The sequence below is a fragment of the Dendrobium catenatum genome, unplaced genomic scaffold, assembly GCF_001605985.2.
Source record: "Dendrobium catenatum unplaced genomic scaffold, ASM160598v2 fragScaff_scaffold_1056, whole genome shotgun sequence".
NCBI classification, from domain to species: Eukaryota; Viridiplantae; Streptophyta; class Magnoliopsida; order Asparagales; family Orchidaceae; genus Dendrobium; species Dendrobium catenatum.
This window is the reverse complement of record NW_021319518.1, coordinates 7,965,325-7,976,748: the sequence shown is the minus strand read 5'-3', so window position 1 is coordinate 7,976,748 and position 11,424 is coordinate 7,965,325. Positions and strand designations below refer to the sequence as shown.

Below are 11,424 nucleotides of genomic sequence, written 5' to 3'. Positions count from 1 at the left end.
GTGTCCCGTGTCCGTGTCGTGTCGTGTCCGTGTCGCCGTGTCCGTATTCGTGCATCATAGGTTACAAAGTAATTATTCTTTGCTTCTTTAGTTAGATGTTGTGATAGTTGATCTCTCTTTCCTTGTTTTTCCAAACTATATTTTTATCTAATTTAAGAATAAACGCTAATCCATTTATAATATTTTTGCTGATAATTAAATTAATGTTAAGCACCCTATGACTAGCACTATTCACTTCAAAATTTTATTTTTCACCTATTTATGTATTACTATCCCTACCTCATCTTAGTTATATACTTTTTGATATACCATAGCTTGTTATCTTCCTAATGTTTTTGGATTCCCCTTTCATTAAGTGTCTTGCAAACATGTTATTGTTATCCTTTTGATCGTTATGTTCACTAATTCTCTATTCTTCCCATTTTAAATATTAAATTCCATGCAGCAAGTATAATCTTAATTTTTTGCATAGTCAACCCATGCCCAATTTTTACCGCATTTCTGTTGAAGTTGTAGCACGTATGTTACAAGTGAAACTCTACTTAACTCCTTGTTCTTTTCTCAATTGAGCTAAGTTAGGATTCTTCACTTGCACTTTTTTTTAGCAAATTTTATCCTTCGTTTCACACAATCAGGTTTGTTCATGATATGCTTTTAGGGACTACCTTGCACCAACAAATGTCAAATTTAGACTAATTTTATAGATTTTGGCATAAAAGTTTTATTTGACTGCTGATCTAATATTAACATTTAATCATTTTTATTGGGTTTTGGAGTCTAAAAAGGCTGTGATGTAGAACGGAAAACGCTTTGCTAGGGACAAATCTTCTCTCCAATTTTTTTTTTTTTGACAGCAAGTTCAGATTTCACCAAAAATTTGAGAAGAAGTTCTCAGATTTTCTCTTGAGGAAATAGGGGTAGGGGAAGGAAGAATTTCTCTTGCCAGGAGAGAGATTTCTCTCAGAAATCTAAGGGGAAACTTCAGTTTTGGTGTTTAGAGGAGAAAGACTTGAAGTAAGAAGAGCTGGGAAATCACGGGCTGCAGCTTTGGGAGGAAGAGGACTCAATATTGTAAGGAACTTGGAGAGGTTCTAGTGGAGGAATTTCCATGTGATGGCCTTTGGAAGATTTCGGCTAGCAGAGGGATGTAAATTCCCAAAGCAGAATGTTCAGGTCCCAATTCTTCCCAAAGAGAAATAAAAATTCTGGACAGATTTTGGTAAGATCCAGTGAGGAGGGGGAACAGCGGGATGTAGAGAAAATTCAGGAAAATTATTTCCAAGCAAATTCTGAATGAATTTCTATTTCCAAAACCAGTGAATTGATTTAGGAAATAGAATAGGAAATAGAGCTTAGAAATATCTGCTGGAGGCAATGTAAGGTATTTGAAATTAGTTTCCAAAAGTAATATGGGGAGAATAGGCAATAATTATTATTTCAAGCCAAGGTGGAGGTGAGGTGAGCCGGTAGCAGTAATGAATATATGGCTTCAATGAAAGCAATTAAGGCTTCTTAATTGGGTTTTAGGAATTAGGAGAGTAAATAACCCACCCCAATTTAAATTTGAAATTCAAAAAGAATTAATTTAAAACTTTCCAAAATGGAATGGCAAATTAGGAACGATTTCAAATTTCAAATTAGTGGAATTTGAAATTTTGAAAACCGCCCAAAATTAAATCACCCAAATTAAGTTTCAATTACATCATGAATGAGATTCAATACTTTCCTAAAATAGCTTTCTAATTTAGGAAACTATTTGAAATTCAAAAATTCGAATTTCAAAGAATGAAAATAATTTCCTAAATTATTTGAACTTAGGTAAGCATTAAGTGACATTGACTTCTCATTCATGGAGACAAACAAGAGTGGCCGGCGGTGGAGAAGCTAATGGGGGAAAATTGTAGGGCTTGGATTGGAGGAGATGTTGGGTGGAGTTTTAGTGGAGGATTGATATGCGAGAAGATGAATAAAGGGGGTGGAAGGAAGAAGAAGAAAGAAATTCACAAAAGAAAAAACCACGAACCCGGCCGTCTCCAAGGTTGGTGGGTGATCCGATTCTCCCTCTCCAAGGGATCTCAAATCACGAGCCCGGACCCATCCTGCGGCTGGTGACAACTTCGATTCCTTCCCATAGGAATCCCACTAACGCTCTCTCACAAGAAGAACAAATGAGGAACACAAAAATTTTCATATCCAATTAACCATCCTATTACAATAGCTAAAGGCCATATATATAGGCCACAACATGAGGAAAAAAATTACAAAATTGCCCCTCGGGCTACAACATTCAAATAAATTAACCTAGGGGTAAAACATGAAATAACATAAACTAGAAACTAAAATGCAGAAAATAATTCATAAATGACAACTTAAATCAGAGCCGTCGATTTACAACGCCTCCTGTGATAGATGCGCCAGATTTTTGTGCCGATGTCCGCATCAGGCTGTTTGTAATTTAATCCGGTTTCTTGATTCTTATTTCTTATGAGCGTTATTTCTTCCATGGTTGATCCCATAGAAGGAGTTCCTATTTGGTACTGTGTAAAAAAATCCATTCCTAAAGAACAAGGAAATAACGTGGCAGCTACTTTGGTCATCTTCTATTGTATATTTTCTCCAATGCCTGATTATGTTGCTTAAGAAACCTTTAACATTTGGAAACTGAGGAATGACTTTGCTGCAACAATTAATAAAATGGTAATATCTTCAATTTAAGGATATGAACCATTGGTCTCACTGTTGGAGGCATGGAGTAAATATCATATGGTCACTCGACAAGTGCTATTAGTATTTTGTTGTTATAGTGTTTTTTTTTTTCCGGAATATTCCTTTATATTTACTAGATAGATGGTTTTTTTTTTCTTTTTGGAAGGTTTTGTGGTTTTTGGTACACGCATTTTTTTCTTGAACATGCTCTTTTCTGTCTGTCTCCCACAACACTCGTGCCTTGCTGTCACTCACGTAAGCATACCCTTGTTTTAAACAGGAAGTGACCTTTTATGAGGATGGTGAGCCTATAATAGATGGAGAAAATGGTGATCTTAAGGTACCAGTGCATCATACTCTTAAAGCAAGAAGATACGAGTTTGACTTCTATATTAGAAAATTGATTGTTGATTTTACTGAAGCATAGTTTTACCAAACAGTTTAGGATTCGAACTGCAGCTCATGACCGATTCCGAAGAGAAGGCAGTGATCTATACACAACAGTGACAATTTCTTTGGTACTGAGTTCTCTCCTTAAATTTTTGTCATTTACTTTTATGTTGGCCTGATTTATTATTATTATCACAGCTATTTCATCTGAACAGTTTACTGATTGCAAGATTGTTCGCTAATTTCATTTAAAACCATGACCCTGACCTCTAAATTCATCACTTGAAGTGCCAGGTTATTTTAGAACCGATATGATTAAGTTGCATATGAATGAAAAGATTGTCAGATTTGATCTTTATCATTCCCTGTTCTGGTTCATTTGTGATTGTATTTATAAGACCAGTAGCGTCGAGCATATAACCTGTTTACAAACTCGATTCATTATTTTTTTTTAATTCATTAATTGTTAATACTGCCAACATCTAGTACAATTGTATGCCATTGCATATTTCAGTACTTATGCTTTTTTTTTTTCTTTAACTCTAGTAGCTTGATCTATAGAAAATGTATAATACAGTACTCCTTTTGGTCATCTGTTATCAGTGTTACCCGTAGCCAATCTAGGTTCACTCTACTACTTCTGTTTTGAATTCTTTCTCATTATTCTTCACTTTCAATAAATGCACTTTTGTTAATTCTTAACATCTTCATCGTTACCTTTTTACCAAAAATATAGGGAGTTGTTTAGGACTATTTGGCTTTAAGAATCCTCCTTCACCAATTATTACTGGGAAGTGTTGTCTGGTATTAATTTTAATTGTCTTTTGGACAACTTTGAAATATGTTGTATTTGTTACTCATTTTCCTTCCTATTTTTTAATTTCTATTCATTTATTTCTTACTCCTATTTGTTCTAACTTAATTTAATGGGTTGATTAGTGGATATTAGGTATTCGATTGTTATTAGGTTTGTTGGGATGCCCTCATCTCCTTTGCTCTTACTAATTACATGGCATGCTGTAATTGCCTACTTATCAATTTATTTGCTTTTTTTCCTATCGTTTGTATTTAAGCTCAAATCATTGGTGCACTCGTTGACCTCATTATCTTTGGGTGTCCCCATGTCTTCCTTCATCTTTACCTATGTCATCCCATATTTGACCTCTGTTGTTCAACCTAGCTAGATCTAGATCTTCCACTATGTTTGCTAAACCCCAGATTCATTTTCCACAAACTCACAGCACTAACCTGCCAATCACAATCAAATCTTGTCACGTACATGCTAACTCTAGTCTTCGTTCGAGCTCAAACCCACACGATCTCCACCGTGTTGTCACTATATCGCAGCCCGTCAGATCCTAATTTTGCCTTCATATTATAGATTGTTCCTAGCCAATATTCTTAGATCTCCATTCTGCCTTTGCCAATTTAGACAACTCTAACTCCATCTCATCTATCCACCTCTAGATCAGGTTGGATCTTGCAACTACCGAATCCTATCACTAGGTTTAAAATGGGTTGACAGGTCGGATTAAAAATGGTTCGCGGGTCAATTAGAACCCGTCTTGTTTAATGAACTGCTTAAAAAGTCTAACCAACACCCGACCCGTTTATTAAACGGGTCAACCTGGACTCAGATTTTTTAGATCGGGTTGGCTTCCACCTATGTCTCCGTTAACTTCGCTTCCTGACTCCCTTGCCAAGATTTCTAATTTGATTTCGTACTAGAAATGTCTAATCCAATATGTTGTGCTATTCCTTCGCTTTGCTAGATTGATTCTATCTTCGTTGTCGCTGTTCACTTCTAGAAATGTCAAATCCACATACACCTAACGCTGCTAGGTGTGCCCTGTACAAATCTCGCCCCTATTTCATCCCCTTCACATCGATCCCGTTGCTCCCTGCCCCTACAGAATCCTCAACCATATCAGCTAAGATTTCTTATGCCTCAACCATCGCACTCATAGTTTCCCAATCGATGCCTTAGATCTTGATAGAGTATAAGTTTTTTTTTTTTTCATTTTTATTTGTTCAATCTTGAGGGCAAGGTTATTGTTGAGAAGCAGAGAATATCAAGGAATTAATGTAAAAGTTTAATTATTGGGTGTTAGGTATTAATTTGTTTGTAGGTTTTTAGGTTTCTTAGGATTATAAATACCCTCCCTCTTTGGGAGCTTAGGGTATAAATCAAAACGTAATAAGAAATGGGAAAACATGCCTTAAATATGAACGTGATGGTAGGGTTGCTTGTCACAAATAATTAGTGTTATTTATGGAAGGGCTCAATTTTGCTTTATGGCACTCTTGCCCACACGTTGTACTATTAATAACTAGTAAGATAAAATTAAACTTACTAATTTGATGATTAAGAATGCATGTGCCAATTGCTCTTTCTTCATCCCTCCGCATGTTCGCTTACGAAGTTGTGGATGAATGCTTGTTAAAAAATGATGATGCTTTCTCTCTCTATCTCTTGATCCCTCCCCACTTCTCATGTGCCCAAATTAGCCTTCATTCAATCTTTTGAGTTGTTTCTTGACATTGAAAGTGTAGAACGCTCGATTTACGTTGAATTGTACCTTCCAATATGAATTTATCAGAAGTTCCAACAATCTCACCTTATAATAGGGGTGTAAGTGAGCCGAGCCGGCTCGAACTCGACTCGTTAACAAGCTCGCGAGCCGAGCTTATCGAGCTTCGAGCTCGAGCTCGAGCCTACAATCGAGCTCGAATGATAAACGAGCTCGAGTTCGAGCTCAACCCAACTCGACTCGAAAGCTTATCAAGCTACTCGATATAATTCGATATATATAATTATATATATTATATTATAATATTATGTTTTTATAATATTTGAAAGCTTATTTTATAAAAAAATCTATCTGCAGCTGCAGTTTTTCAATGAGCTTTTCAAACGAGCTCGATCTTTCGAGTCGAGCTCGAGCTTGATATTTCCTAAACGAGTCGAGCTCGAGCCCACTTATTGAGCTCGAACTCGAGCTCGAGCTCATTAAGGATTAAACGAGCCAGGCTTGATAAGGCAAATACTCGACTCGACTCGTTTACACCCCTACCTTATAATGATGTAGAAAGGAGATTGATTAGCTGGTGCCGAGTGGCTTTAAGAGGGCATTTGGTCTAGGCTTCATTCAGTTTGGCTTAGCTGGTGCTCTTGTGTCTCCTATTGGGATTTTGATTTCATTATTTCTTTCAATGATGTGACAAATATCACGATTTACAGCAGATAGATCCTGCGGTACATCATTATCCTCTCTTGGGAAATTATTTTGTGCAGAGTCCGGACATCATCCAAAGGCCAATAAAAATGCGCCACATCACCTCAAAAGTGTACCGCACTCGGTACCGAGCGTCAGTACCGCGCTCGGTATCAAGCGGTACCGGACGATTCTCCTGTCCGGTGTCCGCGTAGAATAATCTCTCCTTGAATCTACCTTATTGCAAGCTGATGGATGAATACTACATTATTTTATCTGCAGTTTTTGCAGTTCTTTTTTTTTTCTTATGTTAATTTCACTGATGTAAATAGTTTTTCCCATGTGTCAGCTTGAAGCTCTTGTTGGCTTTGAAAAAACCATGAAGCATCTCGATGGCCATCTAGTGGATATCGGCATGAACGTTAGTGGCTAATCCAAAGCCTTTACCTTTATCTCGTTAAAGTTGGTGTATAATAAACAAGTTTAATTTTCAGGGAATCACCAAACCTAAAGAAATTAGGAAGTTCAAAGGTGAAGGAATGCCTGTGCATATGAGCTCAAAGAAAGGAGATCTATATGTTACTTTCGAAGTATCCTTCCCTAGATCGCTAACTGAAGATCAGAAAACCAAGATCAAGCAAATTTTTTCTTGAGGTTTCCTTGACCATTCTTGGTGCTTGGTAAAGCTAGCTTTACTGTTCCATGAATGGATTCAACCATGAGTCTACAGTCCCAGTAATTTGTGCAAATTAAATGACGTGATTTGCTACAAAATCTAAAGCTGGGATTCAATTTTTTTTATCTTGTTTTGTTTGGCCTACTATTACACTTGGCAGGTAGCTTCTGAATAGTTAGTAACAAGGTTGATTAAAATTTTGCACCAAGTCTATCTTTGGCCTGCAAGACTATTGAACGAGAGGACTAATATAGTAACGATTATATTTTTGAAATAGTTTACAGCATTTTTTCTTCAAAGAAGTGGCTTCGTTTTGGCATTTGTGATTGGTGTCTGATACTTGAACAGCACAGCAATGACTGCTCATAGGCTCCATGTAAGTTCAAGTCGACCCCACCATCAACATCATTAGTTTTATCAAACTATTTGGTGTTAGATTTGTTTTTTTTTTTTTAAATTCATTTTCTTATTAAATTTAGTTTGAACTGTTAAATCTTATTTTTATAAATAATTTTGAATAACTTATGATTCTATGACATTGATCTTCTCTACGTGCAGAGAGGGCATTTTTCTATTTCCTTTTGAATGTCTATGATTTCATTTGAGAAGATTTTTTTGCTGTTTTTTTTAAATAATCTTTTTGTAAAAAATATTTGCTATTAAAAAGTTATTTTAAAAATCAGCAAGAAAGCCGTCTCAATGAATCCTAAATCATGACTTTATGTTTCAATGATTTAGTTTGGATTTTTGGTTGAAATAGATTTGGCTTTTATTGATTTTATTTGAGATAGAAATTTTAAAATTTCATCTGAAATTCTTGTTTGGAATAAAATTTCACTAAATTCTATCACTGACGCTCTATCAATTTATGTGTTGTAAGTTGAGATTTCTTAATTTTAAATACTTATTATGCTACTGTATAACAAAAAATAACCGAAACTAAAATAAAAATAGAATATATTTATTTAATCAGCTATCACTATGACTCTCATGTCTTTTAAAGGGTGAATTATTAAGTTCGGCATTCGAACCGTCAGAAGGACAATTCGGATGTGTCACATCACCTGGATCCACTCGGATGCATCGGGGTCCGGGTGATGTGACGTGTCCGGATTCACCTCCGGACGAATCCGGAAGCGGATATAATAATTTTCCCTTTTAAATGTGGGATAAATTTATTCTTTATAGCAGAGTACTATAAATTTTCTTTGATTATATTAAGAGAAAAAGGATTAAAGTGCTTCATTGACTATTTATATTCATGAAAGATTAAAATTATTTTTAATCATATTAAATCATCATTTTGATCTTTCAAGTCTTTTTTTAAAAAATATTAAAATAGTTTCATATGGGGCTATTTGATTCCACATTAAACGAGGGATTAAAAGATTTTTTAATATAGTTGAAGATTATTTTAATTTTTCATATAGAGTCAATGAATTATTTTGATACTTCTCTCATTATTTTTTATTTTTTTACATGATAAAATTACATTAAAAAGAAAAGGATACAATCAAAGACCCCACCCAGGACCACAGCAATAGATTACAAGTAATAAATTAGAAGCAAAGAAATTAAAAAATGGATGGGAGTCATAATAACTTCGGACTCAGACCAGAACCGGGTTGCCAGGGATGGGCCATCCATGTTAGATAACAAAATCGAAAACGAGAAGCTGCCAAATCAGCAAAACGAGCCACCCAAGTTGCCAACCAACCCTGGCCATCCACGACACTCTCAGCAAAGCTCCTTCCTCATCGTCCATAGTGAAGCTAATTGAAATGGGCAACCAAAACAGCAAAATTGCCCACAACCTCCCAACCACAGCAACCAAAAGCAAAGGGGTAAACCCAACCATCAAAACAGCCAACATTAGCAACCCAAAGGGATAAACCGAAACCAACACAAAGCACAAATTTATTTTTTGCCACGTCTACCCCTACCACGAGAGGTAACAGGGACCACAGGATGATCAATCTGTAATGCAAAATCAGCTCCATGTTCATCCTTACCACTAGAAGTGTCCGACCACTCCAACCAATCAATTTGCTCAAGACAGGTACGATTCATAGTAGACATTAAAAGGCATTTCAATTCCTCATTAGATATAAGAGAAATAGGGACTTCAGAAAAATGTTCACTGTACAATAGCTGAGGAGCTGGATGGGACGACGAAACAGAACCCTCCAAATCCAACTGCACAGGAGAAACACAAGAAGTTCCAACCAACTGCACATGAACCAACTCATTGATAGGACAAGTCACATCATAGGCAGCAACCAAAGGTTCAGCAGATTCCATAAACAGGTTAGTCTGAGCAATCACAACAGCCCCACATGATAAGCTACCATTACAATTAGTTTGACAATTCACCTCTCCCACACCACGAAAATTAGGAGCAGAAAAAGAAGAAACCAAGGACATTTTCTTAAAAAACTCCACACTCCCAACCTCACGCACAAGAGGGGCTAACGGGGAGGGGACCATAACACCAACATACTGGCCTTCAACGACCAAAGCTACAGGGCTATCATCACAGGAAGCAGCCAAAGTTTCCACGGACTCAATATTCACTAAGTTAATATCCTCAATCTCCTTAGCAATAATAGGATTCTCCACAACAGGCAAGACAGACTCTTCAATAACTAAAGGCACCCCAGGCAATACACTAGAGCTAGGAATGTAATTTGAATCAGAAATAGGCTGAAAAGCCTCACGGGGAAGAGAGGAGGCAACCTTGCCCGAAATCATCGGCTCAGTAGCAGGATGACAGTGAACGAACAAATGCCCAAAACACTTACAAGAGCCACAAAATTGAGGGAAATCCTCAAAAACACTTGTTGAACATAGCCAACCTTCTCAGGGCCTAACCAGACCTTGTCAGGGTAGGACTTAGTAACATCCAACTCTAGCAAAACACAACCTAGGGACGGCCTAGAACAAATAAAGGTTGTGGTATCAATTTTCAAGGGTTTGCCAAAGAACAAACCCAAACCGTGAAGTATACGGGGAGAGAAAAGGTGAGGGCACAAATGAGGGAAAGAAACCCAAATAGGAATGATCGGCGACTCAACCCCAATATCCACAAGAGGCGACCACTTGGTAAGCTTCATAAAATAGTTAAACACTACATAAGATATATGGAAAAACATACGACAATAATCAAGATCATTTTTCAGCTTGATAAGGAAATGCTTCTGATCCAACAGGGTGACCAAAAATTCCCCATTCAATTTGAGATTAAAGAAAAATCTTCGTATAGAATCCAGAGAAGGACGCTTCGTCGGGAAAAACCCAACCAACGAAAACTGGAAAGGGACAACCAAAGCATTGATCTCCTCATCCGAGCTCCAAAGTGAGGGTATTCCACGAAAAGAGGAAACCCTAAGTTCAGGGAAAGAAGCAACAGACGATCCAGAAAGAACATATAAAAAAGAACGAAACGAAGAAGAACCCTCTAAAAAACCCGGGTCACAAAGCTTCGACGCCATGCCGGCACACGCCGGAAAGAAAATAAAATCAAACCAACAAAATAAAGGCCACAATCATAGAATAAGGAAAACTTCCCTGGATGATCGAAGGAAGACGACGCCATTTGATGAAGCAGTCAAGCAAATAGGAATATTACTAGCTTCCAAGGAAGGAGTTTGCACTAAAGAAAAAAGATTTATTTTGTGTGGTACCACAATCTACTGTTAGTGAAGAATTTGTCTCAAGAGGAGGTGAAGGAGAACTAGAAAAAAAAAAAAGAAACGTCTTTTCTTGATTGGTATGGCTGAAATGGTATCTAGAGAAAGCCTAGCATGAAATTTGACTCCAAGCTTCTCTTGATCAGGACTTGACATTTTCAAGAAATCAAGAACAATAATCTATCATGTCAAACGAACTTCGAAAGAAACTCCTCCAAACATCCTATGATAGTTCTACCATGAGTTTTAAAATCAATAGTTGACCAAAGAAGAATTTCCACCAACAGAATTGCAGCCGGTAACCATCAAACTTGATATACACCAAAAAGTTAACATACCAGCAAGATCAAAAAACATACACACGCAATGACCTGCTATTGTGGAGAAAATCAGTCGACGGCCAGGGCAAGGGGTTTCCGCCTCCTGCTGTACGCGAATGACAGAGACGGCGGGAGCTGGGGCGTTCGGACCTGGGGAGGAGAGCAACCGGCTAGGACTTGCGACCTTGCTGTGAACAGAGAGGGGCGAACGGGCTGATCCTCGTGAACTGGGAGCAGGCAGAGATGCCCGAGCTTCCCTGGGCAGAACGATCGGGAGGGGGCTTCGGTTCTTCAGTGATTCGCGAACTGGAGAAGACCGAGAGAGGGAGCACCGTGTCGTCCCAATGCCCGCCCCGGGGATCGGCCTCATGTGGAGAAAAAAAAAATCTCCCCGTTGAAACCAAAAGAGGAAGCTTTCGAATAGGGTT

At 37.5% G+C, this 11,424-nt stretch overlaps 1 protein-coding gene across 1 annotated transcript in view; it reads left to right on the top strand.

Moving 5' to 3' along the window:
• LOC110105003 (dnaJ protein ERDJ3B) overlaps positions 1 to 7,286 on the top strand; it is a 26,706-nt gene extending 19,420 nt beyond the window's left edge. Inside the window, exons 7-10 of the mRNA XM_020834340.2 lie at positions 2,987 to 3,046; positions 3,147 to 3,224; positions 6,661 to 6,732; positions 6,806 to 7,286. Coding sequence (XP_020689999.1) covers positions 2,987 to 3,046; positions 3,147 to 3,224; positions 6,661 to 6,732; positions 6,806 to 6,964 — 369 coding nt within the window. The 3' untranslated portion in view covers positions 6,965 to 7,286. The remainder of the gene's footprint in view (positions 1 to 2,986; positions 3,047 to 3,146; positions 3,225 to 6,660; positions 6,733 to 6,805) is intronic.
• Positions 7,287 to 11,424: the final 4,138 nt, after the last annotated feature.